At 41.6% G+C, this 18,895-nt stretch overlaps 1 protein-coding gene across 1 annotated transcript; it reads right to left on the bottom strand.

Moving 5' to 3' along the window:
• Positions 1 to 6,778: 6,778 nt before the first annotated feature.
• LOC143023422 (uncharacterized) lies at positions 6,779 to 11,632 on the bottom strand. The gene has a single exon (XM_076181943.1). It carries the CDS (start codon positions 11,630 to 11,632, stop codon positions 6,779 to 6,781), a length of 4,854 nt encoding a protein of 1,617 aa, XP_076038058.1.
• Positions 11,633 to 18,895: the final 7,263 nt, after the last annotated feature.

Genomic DNA, 18,895 nt, shown 5'->3' with positions numbered 1-18,895 from the left:
CTTTCACAGATTGGTTACAAAATAGGACGAGGGAGTCATATGAGACGTACAAAAAAAGAAAAGAAAAGAGAAGTAAAGCAAAAGGTAGAGGAGGCAAAGAGAAGAGCAGATATGAAATGGGGTAAGAGTATGACAGAAAATCTTGAAAGTAATAAAAAGATGTTTTGGAAAGAAATGAAGAGAGGAAGAGGAGGCGAATCAAGTAGAGAAGAAAAGGTAAAAGGTGCAGATAGAGAGATGATAATGGAAGAGAAGGCAGTAAGGGGAAGATGGACAGAAAATTTTAGGGAGTTGCTAAATGTGAAGGAGGATAGGGAGGGAAAGATTGCTGCAGTGGGAAATGCTAAGAAAAGGACCGTGATGAGTGAGGAAAATGGAGGAGAAATAAGGAAGGATGAAGTAAAGGCAGTTGTTCAGATGATGAAAGCAGGTAATGCACCTGGTCTGGATGGATGCCATGCAGAATGTCTAAAAAAAAAAGGAGGTACAGTGATGGTGGACTGGCTGTTGAGGTTATTTAACCCTTCTTAGGTAAAGTGGGGTCAGACAGACCCCATACTTTTTTGTTTTTTACTTTTAATATACTAATATATTACTTATAGATATGTACTCCCATATACCTTCTTGATCAGTGTAGTTTAATGGGGTGATAGGGTCATTCCTGAATCTGCTCTATATAAGCTTTATAGAGCTTCTGAGCCCGTCTGACCCCACTTTACCTGAGGTGTGAGTAGCGTGGGGTCTGTCAGACCCCACTTTACCTGAGGTGTGAGTAGCGTGGGGTTAGTCAGACCCCACTTTACCTGAGGTTTGTTCATGTCATATAAATCTTTTATCATTTATATTTATGGGTAAATAATAATTTCTTCTTTTTTATCAACAGAAAAACATACATCCGAGTTTGATTTAATTTATCTAATTTATTTATTTAATCTATTTAATTTATTTATTCAATTTATTCCATTTTCCCTCTTTTGATCACATTCATTTTTTTCACAATGTTTAATATCTGTTCTGGTAATGTGAGTTTCTTTTCATACCATGGTCACACTATACTCATATTATCATAAAACATGACATTCCGCCACATTTTATTTGACTGATTTATCCTTCCCCTCTTTTGTTCAAATTTAATTTGTATCACATATTTTGTATCACATATAAATGCTTAATATTTTCTGTTCTATTAATATGTTTCTTCTCGCCACATTTTAGGACACCTCAGTTACTCTATTCCCACACATACAGCTGTAATTTATTCCATCCTTCACCTCTTTTTGTTCAAATTTAATTTGTATCACATATTTTGTATCACATATAAATGTTTGATATTTTCTGTTCTGTTAATAATATGTTTCTTCTCACACTATTCTCATATCATTATAAGATGTGACATCTCGCCACATTTTAGGACACCTCAGCCACTCTATTCCCACACATGCATCCGAGTTTGATTTAATTTATTCAATTTATCTATTTGATTTATTCCATTTTCCCTCTTTTGATCACATTGACTTTTATCACAATGTTTAATTTCTTTTCATATCATGGTCACGCTATACTCATATTATCATAAAACATGACATTCCGCCACATTTTATTTGATTAATTTATCCTTCCCCTCTTTTGTTCAAATTTAATTTGTATCACATATTTTGTATCACATATAAATGCTTAATATTTTCTGTTCTGTTAATATTTTTCTTCTCACAAGATCACACTATTCTCATATTATCATAAAATGTGACATCTCACCACATTTTAGGACACCTCAGCCACTCTATTCCCACACATACTGCTGTAATTTATTCCATTTTCCCCTCTTTTTGTTCAAATTTAATTTGTATCACATATTTTGTATCACATATGTTTAATATTTTCTGTTCCGTTAATAATATGTTTCTTCTCACACTATTCTCATATCATCATAAAATGTGACACCTCGCCACATTTTAGGACACCTCAGCCACTCTATTCCCACACATACATCCAAGTTTGATTTAATTTATTAAATTTATTTAATTTATTCCATTTTCCCTCTTTTGATCACATTAACTTTTATCACAATGTTTGATTTCTTTTCATATCATGGTCACGCTATACTCATATCATAAAACATGAAATTCTTCCACATTTTATTTGATTAATTTATCCTTCCCTCTTTTGTTCAAATTTATTTTGTATCACATATTTTGTATCACATATAAATGCTTAATATTTTCTGTTCTGTTAATATGTTTCTTCTCACAACAAGATCACACTATTCTCATATTATCATAAAATGTGACATCTCGCCACCATTCAACCCCCATCTGCGATGACTGCAATTAGATTCTTCAGTATCACAAATTCCACTTTCAGTATATCCAATAAAATATGTTCATTATCACTAGCATAATGTATGAATTGCTCGACTTATGTCTTCTCAAGAAAACTCAAAACCCTCTGAGACCACAAACTTCCGTCAACGAAGGATGGGGTTTTGCTGAGTCAGGGTAGGAGTGCTTAGAGCCATAAAAACTTATGAATAATAAACTTAGATACCATTAAAAACTTATAGATTGTATGCTGGACCTAGTATCAAGCTTCCCTGAAAATTTCATTAAAACCAGTCCATAATTTTTGCGTAAAATTGGTCAAAGTCAAAATAATTACCTCATTTTTTTTCTTCGGATTTCATGGTTTATGAAACACATTTATTATTCATTTGTTGTAGCTCTGCTTTTCCTTAAAGATAGTTGAGACATTGGTCTCTACAAAATGATGATGACCAACCGCTTCATGTTTCATCATTTTAGTCAAGCACCCTCTGAATTCAGCAATATCTTATTTTTTCATTTTTTTTTGTAATTTTCATTAAAATATATGTCTAACAATTATAGTCACTTTTAAGCATGTAAATGGAAGAATATAAGTTGAAGTACATATGTTTTGATTTCTATGTCAATAAATGCAGTAGAAGTATTTTTTTTTTTATTTTTATTTTTTGTGTTTGGGGTCTGTCAGACCCAGCTTTACCTGAATCGTTTGTCAAAAACACCTTTACCTGTTAAGGGTTAATGTTTGCTGGAGAGAAGGTAGAGTGCCGGAGGACTGGAGGGGTGCCTGTATAGTTCCTCTTTACAAGGGAAAAGGGAACAAGTGTGAATGTAGTAGTTTCAGAGGGATTAGTTTGTTAAGTGTAGCTGGGAAGGCTTATGGGAGGATCTTGATTGAGAGGATTAGGAGAGGAACAGAGGGAGTAATTGGTGAGGAACAGTGTGGATTTAGGACGGGTAGAGGTTGTGTAGATCAGATCTTTGTGGTAAGACAGATATGTGAGAAAGCTATAGGAAAGGGGAAGGATGTTTTTTAGGCTTTTATGGATCTGGAAAAGGCTTACGATAGGGTAGACAGAAAGGCACTGTGGGAGGTCATGCAGATATATGGGATAGGAGGAAAGCTTTTAGGAGCTGTCAAGAGTTTTTATGAGAGTAGTAGAGCTTGTGTCAGGATTAGAAATGGAGAGAGTGAGTGGTTCGAGGTAAAGGTGGGACTTCGTCAAGGATGCGTTATGTCGCCCTGGCTGTTCAACTTATACATGGATGGGGTGGTGCGAGAGGTAAATGCAAGGGTAGTGGGTCAGGGATTGGAGATGGTTAAAGAAAATGGAGAAAAGTGGGAGGTGAGCCAGCTGTTGTTTGCTGACGACACTGCGCTTGTGGTAAGACCGGAGGACGGATTGAGGAAGTTGGTGACAGAGTTTGGGAGAGTATGTGATAGAAGAAAGCTAAAGACAAATGTGGGTAAAAGTAAGGTGATGAGATGTACAAGGGGTGAAAGTGGCAGCAGACTGGAAGTGAGCATTAAGGGAGAGCGACTGGAGGAAGTGGATAGTTTTAGATACTTGGGTGCAAGTGTAGCAGGAAAAGGTGGAGTGAAGGTGGAGGTAGAATGTAGATTGAGAGAAGCGAGTAAATGCCTTGGTGGTTTAAAGAGTGTAATGAGGAATAGACATTTGGGAATGGATGCCAAGAGGAGACTATATGAAGGAGTGATTGTGCCAACAGCACTGTATGGGGCAAAAACATGGAACACAAGAGAGGAAGAGAGAAGGAGTTTGAGTGTGTTTGAGATGAGGTGTCTGAGAAGTATGATGGGGGTTACTAGGCTAGATAGAGTGAGAAATGAGGAGGTGAGGAGGAGAACAGGGGTGGAAAGGGAGTTGGGAGATAGGGTTGATGAAAGAGTATTAGGATGGAAAGAATGAGTGAAGAAAGACTAGTAAAAGAGGTATGGAAGGCAGATGTGGAGGGAGTGAACATGAGGGGACGTCCTAGGATGAGGTGGATGGATGGGGTGAAGGGGGCTTTGGGGAAGAGGGGAATGTCTGTTGAGGAAGGACGGGAGAGGACAGAAGACAGGGGTGAATGGAGAATGGTTGTATATGGATGATGTTGTCATGCATGAGGTGGAATGGGCGGGGGGGGGATGGGGGATGAGGTAGTATGTGTGAGCAAAATTTGACGCAGCCCGAAGGGATTTCTCTCCGTCTTCTCCTTTTATGCATGGGGGGACGGAGAAGGGGGGTCGCCGATTTAATGAAGCGACCTTGCTGTGGATGTGCTGTGTCTTGCGACACTGCTTGTGACCCAGGGCAGTGGACAAGGTGCAGGGATGACCCGTCATCCAGGAGGTGCTAAGATAAGAGGGAGGGTGGAGGGGTGTGGAGTGTATTCAGGGATGGAATGGGTGAGAATGATTTTATGCCTTTTCCTTTTTGGCTACCTCTCTTGTAAGGGGAAAAAAGCCTTGGTATATGTACGTATATATATATATATATATATATATATATATATATATATATATATATGTGTGTGTGTGTGTGTGTGTGTATGTGTGTGTGTGTGTGTGTGTATGTGTGTCTATATATACATATCTATATATACATTATATATATCATATATGTATATATATATACATGTATATGCATATATATATGCATATATATGCATATATATATATGCATATATATATGTATACATGTATATATAAGCATATATATATATATGTATATATATAATATATATATATGCATATATGTATATATATATGCATATATGTATATGTAAAAAAATCAATTTGATGAGGGAGGCTCCTTTTGGACATAAAATATGTTCGGCCGTAATAAAAGAATTGAACCAATCATTCATTGACCTCCAGTTACCGCCCGCGAAAAAGTAAAATAAAAATAACCAATATTTAATCAATATTTTACATTTACATGCTTTCTCCTTACAAAGGCTATCATAGTTGTTTGGCAACATTAATTTTACAAATATAAATAATACTTATGAACACATACAATGGTTTGTTTAATCATGGTAATTTTTGTTACAAAATGCCAAACATTTTAAGGGGGAACTACAGTAGTGGCGTGTTACCCCACCATACCACTTTAAAGTTTAACCGTAGCCAAAATAATATTTTTTTGGAAATGAAATATAGTTATCCAAGTACCTGGAGTGATAGGGTATCAGAATATATATGGTTATGGGGGTCTATCTACAAAATCCTAGGAGTTCGTGAACAAACAAACGAACAGACAGACAGAAGCTACCACTTTATTATAGTATATACATATATATATATATATATATATATATATATAAATATTGTGTGTGTGTGTGTGTGTGTGTTTGTACGTGTGTTTGTGCGTGTCTGTATAATATATATATGTATTATATATATATATATATATACATATATATATATATTATGTGTGCGTATGTGTGTGTGTATGTGTGTGTGCGCGCGTGTGCGCATGTATGCATGTGCGCGTATGTGGTTGTGTGTGCGCATGTATGTGCAGATGTGTTTATGTATAAACACCTACATATATACATATACACAAAGAAACTCCTGCTCTGTACACAAGCTCACACATACTATATATTCGAATCCCCATTCCTGTGTTGAAAACACAATACTGCAAGCCATTATTGCTTCTCATGAACAAAGGATAATTGTGTGCAAGGTCACACTATTGCCATAGAACGGACAATAGGGTATGTGGCCTCTCCTCCAAGAGGATAATAGATATTGATCACGATTCAGACACGTTGTCCAACACTGAGGGGAAAACACACTGAACATACACCTACACACACGCACACACACAAACACACATATATACATACATACATACATACATACTGTTACGTTCCCCTTCAGGTATATAAGGGTACGGTAACTTTTTATCTATCTGATGCAAGTCAGTTGGGGTATTTGGTAAACTCTACAATTATAAGTATCTATATTTATAACATTAATGATATGATACAACATTAATAATATACAACATGAATAATAATATGATACAATCTAGTATACTTAATTCTTACCGTTACCCAACTAGGTAACAAGAGAGATCTAGGGAACAACTGTCAGGTATGGTGACAGGATTTGTAAGAGGGGGAAGGAGGTACCCCGCAAGCTACCGTACTTCCACTGGCTCCCAGTTGCCAGACGTCACCATTTGGCGACCACTCATTCTAACCAACCTGCGCAGGCGCATGCGGATGCGCATGCGCACACGTATGACGGTAAAGTGTCTAACCATGGACGGGCCCGCAACACCTCCCCCCAAAAAATGTGAGCTTCCCTAAATGGGAAGCGAACATAAAAAAAAACACATTACATAGTTACACAAATTTTTACACTATAAAAGACAAGTAATAACACAAGAACCAAAATCAAACAAAATGAGTATACTACACATGATATAAACAACCTCAACCTAAGGAGCATCTCCTGGGAGAGCTGGACCACGTGATAGCGCGTCGGCTATGACGTTTTCTCTCCCACGTATATGTGAGATTTTCAAGTGAAAGGGCTGTAGTGCCAACGCCCATCTTAAAAGTCTTTGATTTGTGTTCTTCATCTTTTCAACGAATATTAAGGGGTTATGATCTGTACGCACTTGCACTGGGTGAATTGTGCTACCTATATAAATTCTAAAATGGTCAAGGGCCAACAACAACGCAAGTGCCTCCTTTTCAACGGTGGCATAATTTCTCTGGTGCTTGTTAAATTTCTTCGAGAAATATCCCACTGGGTGCAACACGGAATCCCCCTCACCTTCCTGCAACAGCACTGCTCCTCCGGCGACGTCACTAGCATCGACGTGAAGGGTGAACGGCTTCTCCAGGTTAGGGGCTCGTAGCACGGGCGCGTTGGATAATAGGGTTTTCAAGCTCTCGAAGGACTCCTGGCACATCTGCGACCACCTAAAGGCCTTCTTGCCGCTGAGGAGGTCGGTCATCGGTGCCACAATAGAAGAAAAATTTGGACAGAAGCGCCGATAATATCCGGCCATCCCTATCAGCCTCATCACTGCTTTTTTGTCGTCTGGTGTCGGATATTGCTGGATGGCCGCAATCTTGGCTGCAACAGGTCGAACCTCATTCTGCCCGACCACATGTCCCAGGAAGGTGACCCGGGCATGGCCGAACTCGCTTTTGGCGAGGTTCACCGTCAGGTTGTTGGCAGCCAACACAGCAAGGAGAGATTTCAGGCGACTCAGGTGTAACTCCCAGGTGTCCCCGAAGACGACGATATCGTCGAGATAGCACCGGACGCCGTCCATCCCGGCTGTGAGGCGGTTCATAAGGCGCTGAAAGGTGGCCGGGGCATTCCGCAACCCAAAGGGAAGAACGGAGAATTCGTACAGTCCCTCTGGGGTGACGAAGGCGGAGATGGCTCTCGAGCGCTCAGTCAGTCGGACCTGGTAGTAGCCTTTGAGGAGGTCGAGCTTGGTTACCCATCGCGCCGAGCCCACGTCGTCGATCACGTCGTCTATGCGAGGCGAGGGGTACCCATCCGCTTCCGTTACCGCGTTGACCCGTCGGTAGTCGACACATAACCGCATCGACCCATCTGGCTTCGGCACGAGGACAACAGGAGATGCCCACGGGCTGTGGCTGGGCTGTACAATGCCGAGCTCTTGGAGACGTTGCACCTCAGCTCGGACGTATTCTCTCTTGAAGGTATTCAAGCGGTAAGGACGTTGGCGGATGGGAGGGGCCCCATGGGTCTCCACGTCGTGTTCCAGTGCTGAGCAGGGGCGAGGGTGATCACCGAATATGCACACGTACGTTCGTAGCAGGGATTCTATGTCCTTCGCTTGGGCACCAGAGAGATGTTCTAACTTCACAGTGGGGTTTCGTAATATCACCGAGTTTTCCATCTTAACACATGACCCACTAAGAGCTTCAGAGAAACTCTCATCACCTTCACTAACTTCCGGCACTACTAAACACGCAGGTGACGGAGGGTCAGCCTCCGCACTATCTCCTACCACACCCTCACCACGATCGTGGTAGGGTTTCAACAAGTTAATATGCACTAGACGCTTTTTCTTGCGTCTCTCTGGAGTGTGGAGGACATAGTTGGCCTGACCTTGGCGCTCTAAGACTTGATACGGTCCACTATACACAGCTTGAAGAGGGTTAGTTTTTAATGGTAAGAAAGCTAAGACATTATCTCCACTCTTAAAATACCTATCCCTTGCTCCTTTTGACTTATCAAACTGGTGCTTCATTTTAATTTGAGCACCTTCTAGGTTTGAATGGGCAAGACTTATAGCTAATTGAAGTTTATCCTTAAACTTTGTCACATAGGAGGCCAACGGGGTCACTGGCTCATTGCTTATCCAGCTCTCCTTCAAGACTTTAAGGGGACCCCGTGCCTCGTGTCCATAAACTAACTGAAAAGGGCTATAACCTAACGACTCCTGAACACTATCTCGGATAGCGAACAGCAGGAGATCTACTCCCTCGTCCCAGTCCCTTCCGGTTTCCAAGCAAAAGGCCCTTAGGATTCTTTTGAGGGTTTGATGGAACCTTTCAACTACACCCTGGGATTGCGGGTGATAAGCCGAGGACCTAGATTGCTTGACACCTAGGCTTTCCATTACCTGGTTAAACAACCGGGAAGTAAAGTTGGATCCCTGATCGGATTGTATCACTGTGGGAAGGCCTACTTGGGTAAAAAAATGAACTAGGGCTCTTACAACATTCTTTGCCGTGATGCGGCGTAAGGGAATAGCCTCCGGATAGCGAGTGGCACTGTCTATGATGGTAAGTAGGAACTGATGACCACGGGGGGTTTTTGGTAAGGGACCTACGCAATCAATTGTTATCCTACTAAAAGGCTCTTTTATCACTGGTATGGGTTGTAACGGGAACGGTTTGATACTGGGGCTTGGTTTTCCCACTAACTGACAGGGACGGCATGTACGGCAGTATGTACCGACGTCTCTGCGTAACTTAGGCCAATAGAAATGTGAGAGAATTTTGGCATAAGTTTTCCTGGTTCCTAGATGTCCTCCTACGCCGTCATGAGCAATGCTAAGGATATCTTGGCGTAGGGGCTTCGGAATCACTATCTGGTGGTGCACTGACCAAGGGTGACTGGCGGGGGAGGTAGCGGGACGATATTTCCGCATTAGCACGCCAGAGCTAGTGTAATAGCAATTGGCCTCCTGTTGGGCTTCCACTTCACTAACTGCCCTATTAAGAAAACTGGCTAGTTCCGGGTCCTCTGCCTGGAGTTGAACAAGCTTACTCCTAGTAACAGGAGAGGAGCCAAAACTAGTCAGGGTCGTGACACTATTCTCATCTGTATTATTCTTAGGTTTATCTGTCGGTGAGGAATCTTTGAAGAGTTCACCTAGACCGAGGTCAGGGGGGTCTACTTGAATAGGGTCTTCTTCCGATTTCTCACTAGACAAAGGGGAAACCACATCGATGCCACCTCCCTCGACAGATTCATTGCTTGGGACGTCTGCCTGTTGGCTCATACTACGTGTCACTGCACACGCAGGAATTAGCCCAGGGATGTCTTTCTCTAATTGTGTGGTGTTATTCTCAGCGGTAGGACGTGACGAGACCATGACATTTGGTAACGTCACGCCTCCAGCGAGGTCATTTCCTATTAAGAGGGAGACGCCATCTACCGGTACCCTGTCCACTACCCCTAACGTGACATAGCCTGATTTGATATGGGACTGTAAGTATAGCTGGCACAGTGGGATACGCGATCCTCCGGTCAAACCGTTCACTAGAACCCAATTACCAGTGTAGCACTCATCTAGGAAGGGGACAGCTTCTTTGGTAATCAGAGATAAGGCTGAGCCTGTGTCTCTCAAGATTTTAATGGGAACGGGTACACTTGACTCGTTTAGAGCTACGGAACCTGATGAACAATATGGTTCAAAGGTGGAGGAGGTGGGAGACACAACAGGTCGGTTATTTGTAGGTGATAGAGGATCCAACTGTACTTCCGTTTGTTTGGCCACATTTATCGAGAGAGAGGGGGACCCTGGGTGAGAGGGAATTTTGTTCTTTACTCTGAAGCAGTCATTAACATCATGACCGAGCCTACGGCAATATTTACAAAAAGGTTTCCTCTCACTATTAAAGATAGGTCCCCCGGTCTCACGGGCAACGGGCTTACCTGTGGTATATGATGGAAATCCTGATGGCGACCAAGGTCCCGGCGCTGCTGCCTGAGGGGCTGACGTAGGTGGAGGGGCGAATGGTGCAAGAGTAAATGCCTGGTGGGCACGTACTTGGCTGGGTTGGGACGCGGGAGCAGAAGACCTGTAACTTTGGCGGGGGTTAGTAAGAATGTAATGGTCGGCAACTGGGCCGGCATCAGCTAGAGTACGTATACCTCTTTGATCTAGGTACGCTCGTACATCGGGGTGTAAGTTATTTCGGATGTCTTCGAGCAGGATCAACTCAGCCAGTTTATCATGGCTCCGATGAGCTGATTCACTCTCTATCCACCGTTGGAACAAAGCTTGTTTGCGTCGAAAATATTCGACGTATGTCTCTTTTCCCCCTTTTCTCAAGTTCCTAAACTGCTGGCGATAAGCCTCAGGCACAAGCTGATAGCTGGTGAGGACGGTGGACTTAACCATATAGTAGTCTTTCACCTGCTCCTCAGAGAGAGCGGAGAAGACGTCCAACGCCTTACCAGTAAACGAGCGATAGACAAGTTGAGTCCATTTATCAAGTGGCCACCCATTCAAATGCGCCATTTTTTCAAATATTGCAAAGAACCTGTCGGGTTCGTCTTCATTGAACTTGGGCACACTTGCAAGTTGGGACTCGAGCCTAAACACAGGGGCATCTGCTCTCGTTTGCTCTCGACGGAGTATTTCCAACTGTAACTCGATTTTTCTGAGTTCAACTTGTAAGGCTAGGTTACTAGGCTCTTTGGCAGTAACAATTTGTGGAGCCTCGTTACTTGGCTTATTGGCAATAGCACCATTTGGAGCAATTTTATTAGGCTCGTTGATATTGTCAATCTGTGAAGCCATGTAACTAAGTTCATTGTCACTGCCAATCTGCGGATCTACGTTATTTGGCTCTTTATCAGATTCCTCTGTTTCGGGTATATCATCCTCCCTGATCATTCCCTCCTTAACGAGGTGGTTGAAGACCATTTCCCTCAGAGGGCCTTTATTCAAGCTTGAGTAACCCCCTAACCCGAGGCGTCGGGCAATGCCGATCAAGCATTCCTTGTTTAAATCCCATAGAGCTTTGCCTGAAGGGTTAGCAAGAAATTGGTCGATATCAAACATTTTGAACTCAGAATTTCGAGAACACGTAATTATATACTAACAGCTAGCTAATAGTTAAACACATAAGATAGATAACTTCTACGGGATTACGGTGCGACCGATAGACACTATTAACACTGGCAATTTGTTGGCACAACACAACACTTGTCACACTAAATGGAGCTCTAGTCTACGTATGCACAATTCTCAATATCCCGGACACGGGCCCCCACATGTTACATTCCCTTCAGGTATATAAGGGTACGGTAACTTTTTATCTATCTGATGCAAGTCAGTTGGGGTATTTGGTAAACTCTACAATTATAAGTATCTATATTTATAACATTAATGATATGATACAACATTAATAATATACAACATGAATAATAATATGATACAATCTAGTATACTTAATTCTTACCGTTACCCAACTAGGTAACAAGAGAGATCTAGGGAACAACTGTCAGGTATGGTGACAGGATTTGTAAGAGGGGGAAGGAGGTACCCCGCAAGCTACCGTACTTCCACTGGCTCCCAGTTGCCAGACGTCACCATTTGGCGACCACTCATTCTAACCAACCTGCGCAGGCGCATGCGGATGCGCATGCGCACACGTATGACGGTAAAGTGTCTAACCATGGACGGGCCCGCAACACATACACACACACACATACACACACATACATACACACTCACACATACATACATACACACACACACACACACACACACACACACTCGTGGCGCAGTTGGTAGAATTCTCGGCTGCCACTACGGAGGTCCGGGTTCGAATCCCGCCCAGGGATGAAATAATTTCAGTATCGCTACGCTGCGGGTTGTTACTCCAACTCTCGTGGGCGGGGAGTTAGGGGTGTGTGCGTGTAAGGTTACAGCATTACCCATAGTTCGGTCATATATGAGCTCTGAGCTCTCTTCCGGGAGGGAAATAGCTGTCGATCACGAGTCCAAAACATGATCCAAGACCATGGTGAATCACACACACACACACACACACACACACACGAATTCAACTCCTTTCCTCTATATTGCATTTATGTATATACAGTTAGATAGAATACAGACACGCACACACAAAACACGTATGTACGTAATACGTAGAAAACCACAAGAGAAACATACATAAACACACACGATAGCGATCGCGTGTGTGTAAATGTTTGCGCAGGACTGTATAAACCGGTGAGCGTGTGTGTGCGTGCGTGCGTGCGTGTGAATGCGTGCGTGTGTGCGCGCGTGCGTGCGAGTCTCGACCAGCTCGCCGTAGAGGCATCGTGTATCGCGAGCCGGTGCCTCGGGAAGGTGATACCAAGGGGGAGGTGCCGATACCACGAGGAAGAGGTGGAGGAGGAGGAGGAGGTGGAGGAAGAGGAGGAGGAGAAAGAGGAGGTGGAGGAAAAGGAGGAGGAGGAGGGGAAAGAGGAAGAGGAAGAAACGGAGGAGGAAGGCGAGAAGGAAGATGAGGAGAGGAACAAGAAGAGTAGGAGGAGTAGGGAGATGAGGAGAAGGAGGAGGAGAAAGAAGAGGAGGGGGAAAGAGGGCGAGGAGGAAGAGGAGGAGGAAGAAGAGGAGGAAGAAGAGGAGGAGGAAGAAGAGGAGGAAGAAGAGGATGAAGAAGAGGAAGAGGAGGAGGAAGAGGAGGAGGAAGAGGAGGAGGAAGAGGAGGGGAAAGAGTAGGAGGACGAGAAGGAGGACGCGGAAAGAAGGGGAGAGAGGAACAGAAATAGAATGAGTGAAAGGAGGAAAAATAAAAGGAGGACGAGAGGAGGACGTGAGGAGGAGAGAGGAGGACGAGAGGAGGACGTGAGGAGGACGTGAGGAGGAGAGAGGGGAATAATGAAGAGAACCAAGAAGGGTATTGAGGTGGATAATTTTAGAAAGAGGAGAAGATAAGGAAGAAGGAACAGAGGAAGAGGTACAGGAGGAGGCGGAAGATGAAAACGAAGTTGAGGAAGGCCAGGGGGTGGAAAGAGGAGAAAGGAAGGATGAAGAAGAAGAGTTAATAAATAAAGAGGAATGAAGAAGGAGGATAGAAGAGGGAGAAGGAGGATAGAAGGAGGAGGAGGAGGATAGAATAAGGAAGAGGATAGAAGGAGAAAGAGGATAGAAGAAGGAAGAGGATAGAATAAGGAGAGGGAGGAGGAGGAGGGGGAGGGGAGAAGGAGGTATGAGTAGGTATGATGAAGGAGGAAGGAGGAGGAGAAGAAAGGAGGATAGGAGGAGGAGGAGGAGGAGGGGAGAAGGAGGTACGAGTAGGTATGATAAAGGAGAAAGGAGGGGTAGTAGGATAATATCTAGGATGATATTTAGGATGCACAGGAGGATGGAGAAAAGGATGGAGAGCGTGAGAGAAGGAGAGACAGAATGGTGTTGGTTTGTCCCTTCAGGCTGTTACTTACACATAATCCTATTCACTTATGGAACGTGCTCCTCACTGTTTTAAACGTAAATTGAACTCTCTAAAACCGGTTTTATACACTTAATTGTTTATTCTTGGAAGCTGCAGATGAATCTAAATAACCTACAGGTCATCCACGAGCATGGAAAAGTCGCTAAGGACGCAAAGGTATCGAAATAGGAAATAAGCAATATCCTGTGTCGTAATGTAGAGAGTTGGTATCCTCGCATTCCATCATGGTTTTACTTTCATAATCTACGGCGTATATATTTACACTGCAATAACAATTAAGGATATACACTCCAAAGGCATAAAAGAGAAAGATCACTAGGGTCGCGTCCTGGCTCGAGGAGCAATTATCGGTCGCAACACACATATGTATATATATATATATATATATATATATATATATATATATATATATATATATATATATATATATATATATATATATACATATATATATATATAATATGTATGTGAGTATGTGTGTGTGTGCATGTATGTGTATTTGATTTGTGAGTACGTATGTACATATAGAATACGTAGGATATATATGTAATTCATTACACTAAAGATATTGTTCGACGACTTCAGTGAAGTGTCAATACTCGTATGTTATTGACTTCATTTCCAGTTATACATACCTTGTAGTGAGAGTTCTTCCCGGACTGAATGGATCAATTCTTCTTATATTTTATATAAATTCCCGGTTACCATTCTACCATCGAAAACAGCGGGGATCATTCTAATATATGTTTTTGTAATTGTCAGAAGACTATAACATTCAGCCGAGCCCCATCTCACTCTAACCTTCTCCAGCACTTAGACTACTTTCGCCTCTTGCTCTATTCTGGAGTCACGTGGTAAAGTAAATCACTGTCTCATATATCACGCTGTTGGTTCCGAGGTCACACTCAACGGCAATACCGGAGCGGCTAGATTGTGTTTGCAAGTTCAATTAGTTTAATAAAATCACCTGGCGATAGACAAAACTTTGTATAACAACCACCATCTCCTATGGGTTAAAATACTATCATAGCCTTTCGGGCCTAATGACTCATACGGGAGACTTTGTTGTAGCCAAGAACAAGCCGCAACGGCAGAACCGGACAGTGTGACAACAACCTAAAGATATCAAACACTTTCGACGGATTGTTCTATTATCGACTCAAGGCACCGTTGGACATTTGACGATCATCGTGGTGATGGAATCAAGTGAAGAAGTGCCTGATAAATCAAATCTCTGAAAACATCATTTTCAATATACAAAACGACGTCGTAATTTATATTGTTTTCCGGAGACCTTAAGGGCCTGTTTCCGACCACCGGCGACGAGGCTGATTTGTGCTGTTCCTCTGTTTATATAAAGAATTCAAGACAATGCAACTGGAACGAATCTCCCCCTCGTCCTCCCCGTCATGAAATAGATTAATATGAAATAGCCACCTAGCGATAACCATGATTGAGAGAGAAACAAACGTGCCACCTGGTCGAAGAAGGAGGTGGTCGGAAACAGGTCGTTAGCTTGGTGTGACTTGGAGCTTAAGAAGGGATTCACACGGTATAACGGTCCGTCGAACGCGGTTCGACAGACACGTGTTTAAAGTGATGTGTGAACGTGTGAACGGGGTATTTGGAACAACGTGTTCGACAATCAAATACCCCGTTCACACGTTCACACATCACTTTAAACACGTGTCTGTCGAACCCCCTCTAAGGCTGCACGGTATATTCTGTCTCCAATACCATAGGAATCAGTACAATTGTACGACGTTTTCCTGACAAAATAAAAAATGAAAAAATAAAAATACAATAAATAGATCAATTAAGAAAAAGATTATCACATGTGTAACGTAATATTAGATATTACGTCATGTGTGTAATTATGTTGTAGAATTGTGTACCTTTGTATTACATACCTTTGTTCATATTTCTTGTCTATGTATGTATTGTAACAATGTTAAGCAGTAACGCCCGTCCATTATATGTAATCTCGCCTACGTGCGGAGAGAGGTGCGCACTCTTGTAGAACAAACAGACAAGCGAAATCCTGAATAGTTCGGAGCGCACAGATTTGACAGTTACTAAATAAATAGATTGTTCAAGCGAGTCGAGGGTCCTAAAACTACCCATGTTGACGTGTTAACTTACCCTCCTCCTCACCCGCACCCTTAACCGGAAGTATCCGGCTTCCGGTCCAATGGTATATAAGCGGTGGAACTCGCTGACTCCTTGTCATTTTTTCGCTCTATTGATCTCTTGATAAGAATACAAGTTTGGACTCATGAGACGATTGGTGTGAAGTGATCACCCTTTTTTGCCTACATTACGTGTCTGATATACATTGCATTACTTTACTTATATTTGTACTTATTACTTATTCTGATGCATGTTCCTGATCTCTTTGTACTTAGATAGTACCATATTGCATACTTATCTTGTGTTTCTTATTTGAACGATAATTTCCATAATCATGTAACGGTCCCATTGACCCTACTGCCCATTCTCTTTTGTGTTGATTGCCTGTAAATATTTTCCATTAATAATTTCGTTTACTAGTTTTATCGCTAGTTTAATATTCCTTTCCTGGAATCTTCTTTGTTACCTTTACTTCTAGTCTTACGAATTATCTAGGCCCTGACCAGATAGTTCAGTCCTACAGTGGCTTCTAGAAGTGCGCTGGTTCTTAAGCACTTAGACGTTATACGTAACGTCTCTTCACAAACCAGCAGCCCGTAACAAAGTGGCGACCCTTGCCAAGGATATTGGATCAGGTATTTAACACATTCTTATAGAGATGGATGATATAGTTCAAGAATTCGTTCAAAATCCCAAGGTAAGTTTCTTAAAGAAACAAACTAAAGACACTTTGATAGAAATAGGCAAGCACTTTGGAGTAGACATTGATACAAGTTTACGAAAGAAAAAAATACTTCAGGAACTTGTTGAAAATCTGATCGAAGATGAGATATTATCTCCAGAAGAGATTACAGCTATACAAATTCCTTCAAATAGGTTAGAAATGGAGGCACGACTAACCGAACTTAAGATTAAGGAGATAGAATTAAAGGTCAGGAGAGTAGATTTTGAGGAGGAAGCTAAATTGAAACAAATGCAAATTGAGGCAGAATTTAAAGCTAAAGAGGAGGAAACTAAACTGAAACAAATGCAAATTGAGGCAGAATTTAAAGCTAGAGAAGAGGAAACTAAAATCAAATTGGCAGAATTTAGAGCTAGAGAAGAGGAAGCTAAGGTGAAACAAGTAGCTAAAGAGGAGGAAACTAAACTGAAACAAATGCAAATTGAGGCAGAATTTAGAGCTAGAGAAGAGGAAGCTAAAGCGAAACAAGTAGCTAAAGAGGAGGAAACTAAACTGAAACAAATGCAAATTGAGGCAGAATTTAAAGCTAGAGAAGACGAAACTAAAGTCAAATTGGCAGAGTTAGAATTAAAGAAGGCAGAAGTAGAAGCTAGGATTGTTGATAGACAACCCGTAGTTCAGGAAGGTCGTATAGATATTTCCAAGTATGTAAAACTTTTACCCATATTTTCAGAAGGAGAGCCAGAAATTTTCTTTCTTCAGTGGGAAAAATTGGCGCAACAGTTACAAATCCCTAAAGAAAATTGGCCATTAATCATTCAAACACAATTTAAGGGTAAGGCTCAGCAAATTTATACTTCTCTTTCAGAAGCAGAAAGCGAGTATGATAATATGAAAGCTTGTATTTTAAAAGCTTATGAACTAATACCAGAGGCCTATAGACAGAAATTCCGTAATTATAGGAAGACACCTCAGTTAACATACGTAGAATATGCGGCTCAACAAGAGAGGTTATTCAATAGGTGGTGTTTGGCTAGTGAAACGGACACCTTAGATAGACTTAAACAGTTGATTTTATTGGAGCAGTTTAAGAATACCTTAGAGACAGATCTTAGGATTTTTATAGATGATCATGTTCCCGAAACTTTAACTAAAGCTGCTGTATTGGCTGATGAGTTCACACTAAATCATAAACCTAAGTCAAGACAAATGGAATCCCAAAAGTCAAAGTCATATATTCCAGATTCAACAAAATACTCTGATCCTTGGGCCCCAAAGAAACGCTTTGAAAATCAGTCTAGCCCATCACATTTCAGTTACAGGTCTGATTTCAATCAATATCCTCCAAACCAACCTTGGCAAAGAATGGAAAGGTTTAAGACTAATCCCCCTGTAACTTGTTCATATTGTAAACAGGTTGGCCATCACATTTCTAATTGCAGAAAGAGACTGACACCCTCATTCTCCAATAAGACACCAACTCTTGTAAGTAATATAAAATCAGATGATTCAAAATCCTCTATTCAGGATACACTACCAAAGAAGCCGGTATTGTCAAGTAATGTAGAACCCCCCTCATCAGATCATGATCCTTGTTTCAAACCATTTGTATCTTCAGGAACTATATCTCATAGTAGTAGTTCACAACAATATCCTATTTCCATACTCCGAGACACAGGAGCAAAGCAAAGTCTGATTTTAAATTCTGTCTTGCAGAATCTGGGTGAGTCATATACAGGTTATGATATATTGATAGAAGGAGTTGGAGGAATTATAAAATGTCCATTACATAATGTTTTCTTGCGGTCTGATTTAACAACCGGAATGGTTAAAGTAGCAGTAGTAGACTCTCTTCCCATAGTAGGAATATCCTTATTGTTGGCCAATGACATCGCTGGAAGCAAAGTCATTTCTCCCTTAATAACAAATAACCCTAAGACCTCAGTAGAACCTTCAGATAACTTACAGTTGTTTCCCGCTTGTGCTGTAACCAGATCTCAGTACAAGAAATCTGAAGAGGAGACCTATAATTTAGAATCCCTAT

This window comes from Oratosquilla oratoria, unplaced genomic scaffold (assembly GCF_046742065.1).
Source record: "Oratosquilla oratoria isolate Oo_2021 unplaced genomic scaffold, ASM4674206v1 SCAFFOLD47, whole genome shotgun sequence".
NCBI lineage: Eukaryota > Metazoa > Arthropoda > Malacostraca > Stomatopoda > Squillidae > Oratosquilla > Oratosquilla oratoria.
The sequence above is the reverse complement of the archived record's forward strand: the minus strand, read 5'-3'. Positions and strand labels throughout refer to the sequence as shown.